This window comes from Natator depressus, chromosome 4 (assembly GCF_965152275.1).
Source record: "Natator depressus isolate rNatDep1 chromosome 4, rNatDep2.hap1, whole genome shotgun sequence".
Lineage (NCBI taxonomy): Eukaryota > Metazoa > Chordata > Testudines > Cheloniidae > Natator > Natator depressus.
This window is the reverse complement of record NC_134237.1, coordinates 80,293,497-80,308,351: the sequence shown is the minus strand read 5'-3', so window position 1 is coordinate 80,308,351 and position 14,855 is coordinate 80,293,497. Positions and strand designations below refer to the sequence as shown.

General features: G+C 41.0%; 1 protein-coding gene and 1 long non-coding RNA gene across 2 annotated transcripts in view; one reads left to right on the top strand and one right to left on the bottom strand.

Annotated features, from left to right (window-relative positions):
- LOC141986611 (uncharacterized) overlaps positions 1-2,143 on the bottom strand; it is a 91,073-nt gene extending 88,930 nt beyond the window's left edge. The window contains exon 1 of the long non-coding RNA XR_012639334.1: positions 2,074-2,143. This is a non-coding gene — a long non-coding RNA (uncharacterized LOC141986611). The remainder of the gene's footprint in view (positions 1-2,073) is intronic.
- Positions 2,144-2,418: 275 nt separating this feature from the next.
- CCDC110 (coiled-coil domain containing 110) lies at positions 2,419-11,907 on the top strand. The gene is made up of 6 exons (XM_074951288.1): positions 2,419-2,455; positions 2,538-2,642; positions 4,493-4,545; positions 5,193-5,258; positions 8,151-8,261; positions 9,302-11,907. Exons 1-6 carry the CDS (start codon positions 2,434-2,436, stop codon positions 11,489-11,491), a joined length of 2,547 nt encoding a protein of 848 aa, XP_074807389.1. The 5' UTR covers positions 2,419-2,433; the 3' UTR covers positions 11,492-11,907.
- Positions 11,908-14,855: the final 2,948 nt, after the last annotated feature.

Sequence of the window (14,855 nt, the reverse complement as noted above, 5' to 3'; positions counted from 1 at the left end):
GCTGTTGTTTTTTCAACAAAAGTGTCCTATCTATATAATATCAAAAGTCTGACAGATGTCTTATAAACAAGTAAAAAGAATATCTCTGCCCCAAAGAATTTACCGTCTAAGAACCTAATCCTGAAATCTTTATTCACGAGTAATTTAATCATGAGTAGCCTCTTAGTTCAATAGGACTACTACTTACATGAATAAAGGTTATTCATGTGAATAAGGATTATTGATCAGACTTTAAGTAGACAACATGTAAATAAAGGTTAGTCACTAGGAAACAACAAAAGCAATTGAATGAACAGAGTTTGGTATATATGTTGTCAGTTTTATTGATTTTTTTAGTTTGGGGGTATTTTTTGTGGGGGGAGATGAAGGATGGTCCAGTGTTTATGGTGCTAACCTAGGACTTGGGAGACCTGGGTTTAAGTCCCTGCTCCACCACATATTTCCCAAGTGACAATGGGAAAGTAACTTAGGGCATGTCTACACTGCAGCAGGGAGGAAGCCTTCCAACCCAGGCAGACAGACTCATGCTACTGGGGCTAAAAACAACAATGCCAACATTGTGCCTCTGGCAGAGCCTCAGACTAGTAACCTGAACTCAGACCCTTGGTAGGCTTGACTGGCCCATCCACACCGCCATTTTTAGTGCACTAGTTCAAGCCCAGCTAGTGTTATTCTGTCTACCTGTACTGCAAAACTCACTCCCAGCTGCAGTATAGACATACCGTTAGGCCCTGATCCTCAGTGGCAGTTGGGCACCTGGATGCCATTGAGCATCCAGGCCCTAGCCTGGGTATGTGCCTCAGCTCCCCATTTGTAAGATGGGGACAACAACACTTCCCTACCTCACAGGGGTATTGTAAAGATAAATACATTAAAGATTGGGAGGCACATAGATATTACGGTAATGGAAGCCATATAATAACCTTAAATAGGCAGAGAGATAAGAAATTAATCTGAACTTTGATTCACTTTCCTAAGTTATTTCTTTAAATAAAATATGAGTAAGTTCTTTCAACAAAAAAAACCCAACATGCACTACTAAAAATCAGTCTCAGTACTGACCACTGCTAAAGCAAGCCTGCCTGCCCACCTGTAGTAACAGTCCAGCGATGAGGGGTCTTCCATCAAATCCTCTGGGCCGCGAGGGCCCTCATGGCGGAGGTAAAAGGATCGGGAAGCAGGCAGCTGCAACCTACCAGCTGGTCCGCCTCTTCCGTGACTCCTTACTCACCTACGGGGTAGGTCACGGTTTGTTGCGCAGCCCGACAAGGGCCACGAGCAACCCTGCCAGCAAGGATCCCCCCCCCAGCCCTCCTCATGGCACCCATTATCATCGCAACATAATAGTTGCAGTAACAGTCCAGTGAAGTAGGAGCAGTGTAGATAACGAAACTGACAAGGAATTACATTTGTTTTAAATTTCCCAGGGCTTATTATCAACAACAGGGTGTGAAAAATTATGTATGAAAAGTAAAACAACAGCATGCTTTCCAATGCCTGGCCTGGGCAGAGGAAGAGACTTACTAGGGGCAATGGGGTGTGTAGAGAAAGAAACATCTTCACTTGCCCTATTGTGCTACAGTATTGCCAACCCTAATTGTTTGTGAGTCAAGTCCCAGCAAATCATGAAACTATGGACAAAAATCATGAGATTTACAAAATAATAGCTCTTGGGTTCTTTTCATTTTCCCTCCTGGCTGAGGCTGGAGCCTTTTAGGTTCCCAGTCAAGCTTTTCTCTGTGCCGGGAGCTGGCAGCTTGCTGGCTTTTAAGGAAAGCTGTGACCTGATTGCAGCAGCTAGGGCTCTCAGAAAAGCCCCCACTGTGGAGTGAGCTGGTAGTAGTGGGGTCGTGCTAAGTAGGGGAGGTTTGGGTGTGGGGGGGAGGGGGAATTGCCAGGAGCTGGAGAGGGGGCACAGTTTGCAGGGCAGGGAATGTGCTTTGCACCAAAGGGGCTCAGTGCAATGCAGTTGGACTGTTCTCTGTGCATTCCCAGACTGCCCATCCCCACAGCACCCCCACACTGCGTATCCTCCTGCACCAGCCCCCACTGTGCAGAGCACCATACAGTTACCTTTCTCCGCTCCACAAACGGCCACTAACACAGCACAGACTCGGCTCCTCCCCTGCCCCCCATGTCCCGGACGCAGCCAGCGAGCTCCCTCCCTTCGGCCTGCGACTAACCGAAAGCTCCAAGGGAGTTTGCGCCACCAGGGGGCGCGAGGCTCCTAGCAGAAAGAGGGGCGCGTGGCGGGGGGGGTCTCGTGGCCTCCAGGGGGCGCGCGTGCCTCGGGAGCAGAGAGCAACGGCTGCCTGCCTTGCACCGCCTCCGCTTCCATGAGAACCGTTACCTGGCAACGCGAACTGAGGCGGAACAGGTTGGGCAGTCCGGGTCAGTGAGAGGGAAAGCGAGTGCGGGCGGGCGCAGGACAAGATGAGACAAGGCGGTGGACACAGTGAGTCACACGCGCAGGCCGGGTTGGGGGACTGCTCGGGCGGGCGTAGTTACAGAGTTTGATGATTCCGTTTGCGTTGCAGGGAAGGACTGCGGGGAAAGCAGTGGCGGGAGCAGGGGGCAGGGGTCGGACCCCCTGCCGCTCTCCGTCTCCAGGGCCCTGGTCAGCTGCGAGGAGGCAGGACCGGGTAAGAGTCTCCCTCTGCCCAAAATGCAGGGTCCCCATTGGCATCTGCCCCTGGGGGGCACCATGATGTGCAGTGATGTCATTGCATCCTTGCAGTGTGATGTGGTATGATGTCACTGCATGAACACAGTGTGATTGGTGTGATGTCACTGCATGAACACAGTGTGATTGGTGTGATGTCATTGCATCCTCACTGTGTGATTGGTGTGATGTCATTGCATCCTCACTGTGTGATGTGGTGTGATGTCATTGCATCCTCGCCGTGTGATGTGGTGTGATGTCATTGCATCCTCACTGTGTGGTGACATCTCATCACCCTGCTCTAGCACCACAAATATATTCATGACTCCTTGAATGTCCACAGCCAGCCTGAGGCAAATGGGGATCAACCCCTGAACCTGGGGACATGTGGCAGCCTCACCCCAGGTACTAAGGCAGAGGCTGCTCTGAATGAAATGTAATGAACAGCCCCGGGTGCCAGCAAAGCCAGGCCAGTGGCAAGAGGCCAGAAGCAGCTACCGCAGCAGAGGATGTGCAGAGGAGTCACGTTATGGGGATGTAGTGATGGAGCACTGGGTCTTTCTGCCAAAATGGGCAGGAGTGAAACAATTAATAGTGTTGCCATTTAAATGGTCATCACTGGTCTTCAGAGTTAACACACCAGTGAGATGAATAGGAGCAGTTCACACCTCTCCCTGCTAGCGTCCCAAGCTGCCTGCATACCCAGGAAGGCTTTGCTGCATATGGGGCACAGTCAGAAAGTATTCTTCACAACCTAGAATTATTTTTTGTAACAAAAGCTTAAATTCCTCACAAATTGATAGGGGCCCTGCGCTGAAGGACTGGAGGAACTCATGGTCTTTAGATGCAAATGAAAAGCAAGTGATAAGTTAGCTGCCAAGTTCTCAGGAGCATGTTTTGAAGTGACATTCCTCATGAACTAGAGCAATGGTTTTCAACCTTTATTTGCTGACCCCTAAAAAAAAATTTTGAATGGAGGTATGGACGTCTGCAGACCCCCAGGGCTCCATGTACCAGAGGTTGAAAACCACTGGACTAGAATGAAACAGGCAAGGGCCCTAAAGGCACACTCCCCAGATTAAAATGATGGGTTTGGCCCCGCTTCATTCTTCTGCTGCCTAGTGCTCTCACTTGGCCACATGCAATAGGATGAAGGGTCCCCCAGGAGTAAGCTAACACCAATATTGCCAACCCCAAATGTTCAAAAATCATGAGTCAGGCTCACCAAAAATCATGAGTTTATGTAAAAATAATAGATTTGGTGTTCTTTTTATTTGCCTTCTGCTTTTTGAACCTTTAGAATGCACTCGTGTCATATTTTGAAGCTTTCTCCACAGCCACGAAGGCTAGAAACTTACTTTTTCTTTAGGAATAAAGGCTGAAATCATCACATATCCACTTGACTCCAGGAGCCAGGGTTTTAAGGAAAACAATAATTATCATGAGACTTAAGACAAAATCATGAGAGTTGGCAACACTAACAAACATGCTTGTTAGCTTTTCCAAGAGAAAGTTAAGTTAGCATGGTGTGGTCTGGAGAGGATGTCTCACCATTTGAATGGCGTGGGTTTGGAAGGGAGAATCATCCTCTGCCCATCCAAAGGCTGGGAATCTTTTTCTTGTGGAAACAGCCAAGCCATCATTAAATCATCAGCTGGCAACAGGCTAGGGAAGGAACAAGATTTCCCCCCTCCTCTCCAGTTTGAGCACCAGTGCAGAGCTGATCTCTCTCTCTCTCTCTCTTTCATTGCTCTCTTACTAGACATTTAAGGTTTCTGCCTGTGAATTATAGATACTATAACTGTAGGGTTTGATGCTTTTATTTTTCAGATAATTATACATCAGGAACAGAAAGTCAAATCCAACCGCAATCAGCACTAAAAGTATGCTAAATTAATCCAAATTATTAGCACAAAACATTTTTGAAGCTTAATAACTAAACTGATTGTTTCAGTACATCCATAACTGTATATAGTGCTAAAGTTTCCAGCAGGAAGACCAATTTGTTGATGTAGTCTGAGGCAATGTAGTTTATCACTAAATATCTTTTCAACTGCAGTTTCTTTTAAATATAAACAAGTGTTGTACCTTTTTTAACCTGATTTATTTGACTATGTCCATACAATGTCTCTTACCTCCTTCTTCCCCTTCTTCCACTAGTTGGGAACATGCTTCCTAAGCAAACTGTGAAAATTAGGAACCTTTTTGCCCAATTTATACTCATTCCTCTAGCTCATGTATTCATTGTGTTTGTGAATGCTTGTGATCCAGTTCAGATACATTCACATAGGAATTCTTTTTCCAAATGAATCTGAATAGGAAAGGTGTTGGAAACTCCCAATTCATTTCAGATAATCCACTAAATAGCCATTGGACAGTAAAAACTTTCTCTAGCTAGTCTGTGAGGGTGGGTCCAAACTGGCAATCTAGAACCGAAAGGGAAAATGCAAGTATAATAAAGAGAATTGTTCTAACTCATCTCAATCTGTACAAACCTCTCAGCTTTCTATTATTCATTTTACAAATTTAGATCCTTCAACAACAGCTGAAATCATTTCAGGCACTTCGGCAACAGACTCTGCTGAATGTTAACATGGTAAGAGCAGAAGTTAAGTATTCCTAAAATAAAAGGAAAAACCCAACAATCTCCTATACTAACTTTTTAGGTACTGACTTGGGTATCTTAACAAAAGTCCCAAACCAAACAACTTTATTTTGCACAAAACTTGATAAAACAGACCAATAGCTCTGTTAATACTGTAGTCTGTGTTAAAAATCAAAGACCATGCTGATTCTCTGAAAATGAATTTCCTAATTCTTATAAAATTAATAAACATGACCACTTAAGCTGTTGGTATTGCCAATAGCTGAAATATATTTTATCCTTAGAAACAGGATCCTGTTTTTATTATACACAATTTAGAAGAACATTACAGTTACTTAGCTAATTAAAGCTATATTTAGCTTACTGTGCATGTTAAATATGTGTTTTATCTGCTACTCAACATACAGTAAAATAATTCATAACGTAGTTTATTCTATACATTCTATCTAGATTCTTGCACTGCACCATCACAGTGCCAAGGAGGACCTCAAAACAGGCAGTGTTAAAGGAGAAAAGGAGCTGAATTAGAAAAAGAGAGGGGGCCAAAGTCTCTCACAGTCGTTTAAATCTGAAATAACTCCACTGACTTCAAAGGAGTTATTCCTGATCAGTCTAAGGGAGAGCAGAATTTGGCCCCTACTTTTAAAACACCACTTCCCCAAAAATGCTAGACTACCATTTCAGGAACAGTGTTCTGCACTTTTTCAACTCACTTTCTAGTGTAAAAAAATAAGGTCATGATGCTGCAAAGAACTGAGCATATACTTAACTTTATACACTGTCGTGGATAGTGAAACTATTAATCCCTGCCATCCATTTGCATATGCCTAGGGAAAAGATGAGCTTAGCCATCTAGTCTTGTTTTCATGTGGAGAGAGTAATCCTTTATCAACTGTGTATCTTCCAAAAATGAAATATTTCTACATAGGCAGAAAGATGATAAGTAACAGTCAACATGGATTGTCAAGAACAAATCATGTCAGACCAACCTAATATCCTTCTTTGACAGGGAAACAAGCCTTGTAGGTGGGGGGAAGCAGTAGACGGGATAGATTTTGCCTTTAGTAAGGCTTTTGACGCTGTCTCACATGACATTCTCATAAACAAACTAGAGAAATATTGCCCAGATAAACCTATTATAAGGTGGGTGCGCTGTGCACAACTGTTTGAAAAAGCTTACTCAGAGAGTAGTTATCAATGTTTTGCAATCAAATTGGAAGGGCATATTGCGTGGGGTCCCACAGGGATCTGTCCTGGTTCTGGTTCTGTTCAATATCTTCATAAATCATTTGGATAATGGCATAGAGAATACATTTATAAAGTTTGTGGATGATACAAAGCTGGGAAGAGTTGCAAGGATCTCAGAGGACAGGATTAGAATTCAAAATGATCTTGACACACTGGAGAAATGGTCTGAAATAAATAGGATGAAATTCAAGACAAATGCAAAGTACTACATTTAGGAAGGACTAATCAATTGTACAAGTACAAAAAGGGGAAATGACTGCCTAGGAAGGCATACTGCAGAAAAGGATTTGGGGGTTATAGTGGATCATGAACTAAATATGAGTCAACAAAGTAATACTGTTAACTTTTTTGCATCAATCTGGGATGTATCAGAAGGAATGTTGTAAGTAAGTAACAAGAAGTAATTCTTCCACTCTACTCAGCACTAATAAGGCCTCAACTGGAGTGTTAGTTACCTAAGAAATTACCTAAGGAATTAAATTAAATTTGCAATCTGAATTCTATAAACTAAACAGTATTTGAATCAAGCAGTGTCACCCTGACAGATGGTATCATTCCTGAATACACAGCCTGGGACAACCCTTCCTAGTTCAAAGTCTTTGTCCTTCAGATGTGTTTCCAGTGTTGAGTTGTGGTGGAAGTGGGGCCAAGTCATGATGTCACATCCCCTCCTTTATAGTTTCTTCCAGCCTGCTGGAGCTATTACATCGGTCAAGCAGTCTCCATTGTATACATTCTCTCTCTGAGAAGTCTTCTGTGATGATTGTTGGGAGTGTGGATTCCCTTTAATTGGACATCAGTGTATCTGGCTACTCCATTGTTGTACCTGAAAGGCTGGTCGTGGGTGTTCCCAACCTCACAACATATTTCAGTAACACACATGTAGCAAAACTTCATAACTTCACATACAATGATAGCATATACAATCCAACAGGATATTAATATTCAACAGATCAAGACTTTTAAAATGATACCTCACAAGACATACTTCCTACAAAACATATCATAATTATATGACAGTGGTGAATATGGGGATTCCAGTGCTGCTTTGAAGTACAGAGTGTCACAGCCAGTAAATAGTCTGGGGGTGGAGGCCCTGGGGTGATTTTGGTCAGATCCTGCTGGGCACTTACTCCACAGTGGCGGCTCCTGCAGCTCTTGTGCTGTGGGCCTGGTTGGGCTTGGCTCTCCACTCCAGGGCTGCAGCACCATTCCGGTTTGGCCCCGCCCCTCTGACTGCACCAAATTTGTGTGAGTGGAGCTGTGACCTGGCTTATGGGGTTGCAGTGCCACTCATTCAAATTTGGCCTACCTGGATTCCCGTCGTCATGATAGCTGGGCACTGGGACCACAGAGGTTGCAGTGCCTGGACCAGGGAGCCGAGCCCAGCCAGTCACATGGGACAGTAGCCTCAGGAGCTGCCACACAACCCTTTGAAACATTCTGGCAACCTGGTCCTGACCCCCAGGTTGAGAAACCCTGGTTTAGATAATATTTAGTCCTGCCTCCATGCAGGGCATTGGGCAAGATGACCTGTCGATGTCCCTTCCAGTTGTACGTTTCTGTGATTATATGATTCTATGCTTTTCTGTAGATGTCGTTGAAAGATTAACAGTCTCCATACATCTGTTTCAGGTACAATCTGAAATCAGTGAGATACTGAATAAAAATATAATTGACATAAAAACTCAACAACGTAGCCCAGACAATCTTCCAATGACCAGCACACCTCCCGAGATGGCTATGGTATGTTACTTAATCCTTACGTGCAGCTGAGTTGTACAATATAATATTTTGTTGGATTGCTGTTCCTGAGAACTGTATGTTTTCTGTAAAACATAATCAAAGCAAAGGGAAATTCTGGGCGCAAAACATGCCCATGGTAATTTCCTTCCTAACATAAATAATGGTCTTATTTATAGTATAAGTTCACCATAATTCTATCTTAAGAGAACACTAATTGAAGTCTAGAAAAACAGTCATGTTGGGGGACCTAATAACAACAAAGTTGTCCCCTAACATGGTTAAAGCACTGTTCCTTTTCTACTGTAAATAAGATTTCAACCAGGGCCTCCAAACTATGCTAAAGCTTTGGATAGTATTAAGGGAACAGCTCCTATTGAATACAATGAGGGTTTTGTATGTGTGTCTGAAGGCAGAGTTTGTCTCACTCCTGTGAAGTGCTAAGTAAACAACATATTTTTAAACACAGATTTAGCACCAAGTCCTGCTTGCCTTACTTGGGTAGTCCTATTGAATCCAGTGGGACTAGTTGTGTAAGATTTGGCCATTAGCTTGTCTTTCCCCTGCTGCAAATGTTCCTAGAGGACTCAACATGCTGAGTCAGCTCTTTGGGCCTGATCCAGAGTGCAGTGAAGTCAGTAAAAAGACTTATTGACTCCCTGTGCTTTGGAACAGGCCTTTTCTAAAACAGTGTTCCTCTCTATAGCTGATAGGATGCTTTGCTTTCTGGAAAAACGGTTAAGTGCTATATGCAACATTAATAGGCTTTAGAGAGAAAACAGAAGACTGACAAATGAAATAGGGCCCATTATACAATTTCTTAAGTTTGTTGGAGTATTGTGATCTCTCCTTTCCAATTCTCTTGGAAAGATTAACAGTCTCAATATGTCTTTCCTTATGTTAGACAGAAAGATTGTGCTGGCAGTAAAAATCTCTACCAGTTTTGCATGATACTTAGACTTTACAACAAATTTGTTGTCTTGTGCCTCCAGTATTGTGAAAAATTACAGCCATTATAGCATGATTGTTATTGGTTTTTGTAGCCTACAGGGAGTCCAGAAACACCATTGTCTAAGAAGAAATTTCATCTTGATAAGAAACTCTGTACCACTCAATCGGTGGAAGCAAATTCTAATATTATCTTTGGAAATGTGGTCAGTGATGTAAATATTTCACATCAGATTTCATTAAAAGCTGTAGCAACTGGAAAGATTGAAAACTCAGTAGAACCAATTAAAAACAAAACTATGATTGCTCTAAAAAATGATTGTAAATTGAAAGATTATGCCAAATATGAATGTTTTCTACCTTGTACTAATTTGGAGGCTGAAAGTACGGTGTCTCCTAATGAGAAAGTAATTTTGGATGAAGCTCTTTTGCCTCTTCTCAAATATAGTGATGAACTTCATTTAACAGACAACTTTAGCTATTCTATCAAGCCATTGAAACAAGAACTTCAAAAGTCTCATGAACAGGAACTAGCACATGCATTTGGACATCAAAATATTTCCTGTAGTCAAAGTAATGTTTTTGATGATATGTCAGAACAAGACCAAGAAAAATCTGCTCTTTTTTTATCTAGAGAGAAATTACATATGGACTTAAAATCAAGGGAAATTTCAGAATCTGAGGAATCGGCAGACAGTTTGCATATTGCTCTGGTTTCCCTTAAAAGAAATAATCTGAGTCTTGGTCAAGAATTTAATAAAGACTCTGAATGTGACAGCTCACAGAATTCTTCTTATATAACTCCATGCAGTACACAAACAGAAACTGAAACCAAGAACAAAAACAAAGAATTGCATAGCACTGACAGTGCTGTTGGCACATTCCAGTTAAATGTCATTTCTAAAACCGTAAAAGATAAATTACTAATGTTCGATCACATAGAGAAACTACAGAAAGAAAAAGAAAAGCAGCTGCACATCATAAACCAAAGGTTACTAAAGCTTGGAAATCAGAACTTCTATGAAATCAGAGCTGATGAGTACACCGCAAAAATGGAAGAGTTACAAAATTCCCTGAAAGATTTTAAACACTTGCAAAAGAAAGTGATGGAACTTGAGAATGAAAATGTAACTCTCAAGTCAAAAATGAAACCTCTTACTGTTATCATAAGGTCTCTAAGAGAGATAAATTCACAGTATGAGAAGCAAATTAAGGATTTAGTTGAAGAAAAGAAAAGCATGCAAGTCAGATTAGTTAAATCAGAAGGAGACAGCAAAGAATGTATTAAAGAAGTGAAAAAATTGTTAAAGAAATGCAAAGAACTTCAAGACCAAAAGAAAACTCTTGAGGGAGAGAGGAGTCAACTCTGTACTGAAAACCAATGTATGATGCAAGCATTAGATAACTTCAAAATTAATAACCAGAAAGCACGAGAAAATATGATTGCTGTTACCAGTGAAAAAGATAAGCTCTTTGCAGAACTAGAATCTTTGCAAAAGGAATGTTCAGTGTTGCAAGAAGCAAATCAGAAACTAGAGATAAAAACATCCCAGCTTGCAAAAGAAAAGAACTCACTTGAAAAAGAACTTGAAAAAAATCAGATTGAAATACAGCAACTGAAAGAAAAAGAAAATGTAACAAAATCTGAACAGGAGACTCTTCTTCACATAATGCAATCACTTAAAGACAAAAAGCTTGATCTTGAAATGACATTGCAAGAATGTGCTAATGCTAGACAAACGATACAGAAGGCTCTTGAGAAGGTCCAGTCTGATAAAGCTTACACAGAGGAGAAACTCTTGACCGAACTTCAAAATACAAAAGCAGAAAGGGATATTTTGAAGACTAACTTGTTGAATATGAACAGAGAATGGGAGAATTTATCTGCAGTGGTGGCAAATATCACAGAGGACAATCAGGTTCTTAAAAAAGAACTGCAGGAATGTAAACAAGATACTTCCAAATATGAAAATAACATCAGAAGATTGAATGAAGACCGTTTACTAATGGAAAACCATCTGCGGACGATAGAAAATGAAAGGGATGTACTGCAGTTTGAATTTCGCCATCTCCATAAGGATTATGTTAATCTAAGGGACCAAGTTACTGTTCTGGTTAATGAGCAGAGTAAACACACTTACATTTCAGGCAAGGAAAAATATCACTCCATGTATTCCACTGAAATTTGTGAAGAAATTTCTGATTACAGGTATACAGCTTTAGAATGCAATCCTCAAGGTATGTGCTGTACTTTGCAACATCTTACTGCACAAGTGTTGTTTTAATATTAATTTACCCAGTTTGAGCACCAACTAACTTTTTAGGTAAATTACTTACCAAAACCATTACCAGGCTGTATATTGGTTTGAATACCCTTCTTAGGAAAACTCTAGGTGTTTTGTTTTTTTTTAAGCCTGAGGCAGTTTAAGTCTTGGTTGCTTATTAAAATTTCCGAAAAAAGAGATTCTACATAGTACAGACACGATTTTTATTATAATAAAACCTCAAAGAGAGCCTGATCCAAAGCCTATTGAAGGTATAGGAGTTTTTCCATTTACTTTAATGAGCTCTGGATTGAACCTTGAGAGTGATACGTTGTACTTGGGTTTTTTTAATTGTCCTGAAGTATCTCTTCAAAGGAATTACTCCCACTATTTTAAAGAGAAAACTGTCTTTCTTTTCCAGGCAATTCCAGTTAAACTGCAACAGTCTCTTGCTTCAGAGAAATTGTAATAAACATTCTTTCTTTTAAACCAATTAAAAATTCTGCTGTTCAGTTATTTCAGTTTTCAGTTCCTTTTTGTTTGAAGTTTCACAATATGAAATCTCCTGTATGCTTTTTTGAACACTTGACCCTTGGCTGTATTTTATAGATTCATATGAGCAGATCCTCAGCAGACGTAAATTGTCACAGATCCACTGAAGTCAATGGAGCTATCAGAATTTACCCCAGTTGAGGATCTGCCCCCCTTGATTTTGTAATCTTTCAGTCTGACACAGCCCTGAGCATTTCACCCAGTTATTCCTGCATCAAGCCCAAGGATCTGAATTTAAATTATATACCCATCTGAACATATTGTTTCGAAAAAAGAAAAGGAGTACTTGTGGCACCTTAGAGACTAACCAATTTATCTGAGCATAAACTTTCGTGAGCTACAGCTCCGATGCATCCGATGAAGTGAGCTGTAGCTCACGAAAGCTTATGCTCAAATAAATTGGTTAGTCTCTAAGGTGCCACAAGTACTCCTTTTCTTTTTGCGAATACAGACTAACACGGCTGCTACTCTGAAACCCATTGTTTAGAAAGATATCCAGTCTTGCTTTATGGTTAACAATGACCAACTATCATTTTTAAATAGCAATGGCTTTGTTTACACCAGATTCTAATGTTTTTTAAAATGTTTTAGTTAAAGTATGTCTTGACACATTTGCTAGCAAATTTCATTTTCCTGCTGCAGACATATGCCAAGAGAGGGCCATAGATATGTAGGGAGAAGGGAGGGGGCCTGTGGGATTCCATTACTGTATGGATATTCCCGTTACCATAGCCCATGGAGCTGAGAGAGGGAAGAGCGTAACAGAAATACCACACATTAGCTATTTCAGCTATGGGGCTGAAGTAGTCTCTGTGTAGGAGTCACTCTGCAGCCTGGATGGGAAGACTGTAGTTTACATTCTTAGCCCACTACACCTTATTTTTTGAGGGATTATTTTTAGTCACAAATAAATAGGGTTCTGTGAAATAAATCCCTGAATGAAAAATAAAGCAAGGTAACTAGAATCTCATAGACTCATAGATATTAAGTTCAGAAGGGACCATTATGAACATCTAGTCTGACCTCCTGCACAATGCAGGCCACAGAATCTCACCCACCCACTCCTGCAATAAACCTCTCACCTATGTCTAAGCTACTGAAGTCCTCAAATCATGGTTTAAAGACTTCAAGGTGCAGAGAATCCTCCAGCAAGTGACCCATGCTCCATGCCACAGAGGAAGGCGAAAACCCCCCAGGGCCTCTTCCAATCTGCCCTGGAGGAAAATTTCTTCCCGACCCCAAATATGTGTGGTATTTCTGTCCCATCGATTCCCTCCAGAGACTCATATTCACCATACTTTTTCCTCATGTAGTGAGGAACTCATTTGTTTCCATCTACCACAGAGCACAGAAATGAGAGAGAGGACATCCGATGAAGTGAGCTGTAGCTCACGAAAGCGTATGCTCAAATAAATTGGTTAGTCTCTAAGGTGCCACAAGTACTCCTTTTCTTTTTGCTAATGTCTATTAGATGTATCAAGGGATATAGGGACTCTTTTTGTGTGTGTGTGAGTAGATTTACTTCCCATGAAAATGTGAAATCTAGTGTAGGCACATGCTGTACAAACATCATAATACAATTCAATTACCACAGCTTAACCCTGACCAGCAACACAGCTGCTACTCTAGTCTGGACCACATGTCCAGAGATTGCTACTCATTTCAAACGGTGTGATAGACAACCGAGGACTAAAGGACGAATGTGACATTCACTCACGTTGTAAGCTTTTCAGAGTAGGGACTATTTTATTATTTGTTTGCACAGCACAACGAATCCCTGTCCTGACTGGCACTGCTGGGCACAACTGTAATATAGATACTACTAATAATGGTAACCTAAATCAGACTCTGAACTTAGGCCTCCAGAGGTGAAAGGCTAGTATACTAACCCATGTGCCATTTACCCTGACTTCCCCAGGATTCAAAACTTTGAATGTTGTGCAAATTTAATGGTGTACAGAAGAAATCACCTATTCAGAAAAATCCCTATTTACAGAATTCCATTAGAGATAAGTACTTGTTGCCACCATTACACCCCAATATTTGGAGCTAAATGTGAGAAAGGAGCATTTATATACCTGATATATAATATTATACTATGAATATATTTTAGCATTCCTTTTATTTATATACAATTACAGTTAATTAATGAATGACTAAGAAGTGAATTAAAATGCTTGTCTTGTTTATATGGTAGGGTAATTCACTCCATAGGGTTGTGATTTCTAAAGCGCACTACCATGTTGTGCATTAACTGGTCCATGTAGACCCTGCTGGTGCACTTTAATGTAGTTCTATTTGAAACTAAAGGTTCTCTAGTGTACACCAGCATGGTTTAGACAGCCAATTAATGCACAACATGTTAGTGTGCAGTAGAATACTTTATTCCAGTGTGTGGACAAGCCCAAAGTCTTCCTGTTCTGATGTTAATATTTCTAGAACAGCATGTTTTAAAAGAATAATTTTGCTAGTGATAGACAGTGGTATTATGCCACCACACTGAAGATCCAAACTCAACAGTGACTTTAGGATTTTCAGTCCTTGGGTCACTGAAGTAAAAAGACAAGATGCGGATTACATTTAATTCTGGTGAAAATATGGAGTAACTCCATTGACTTAAAAGGAGTTGGTCCAGATTTATAGTTGTGGTATCGAGATCAGAATCTGGGCCATGTTGTGGGGTGGATAGGTGACTAGCTCTGTCTTTAGTGGGAGGGAGCAGAGAAAATGACATTATTATTACTATGTATTTGTATTACTGTGACATCTTATGTCTTCTCCATACTAGATAGTTAATGGAGCACAATTTAAAGGCAGCCTCTGAGGAAATCTT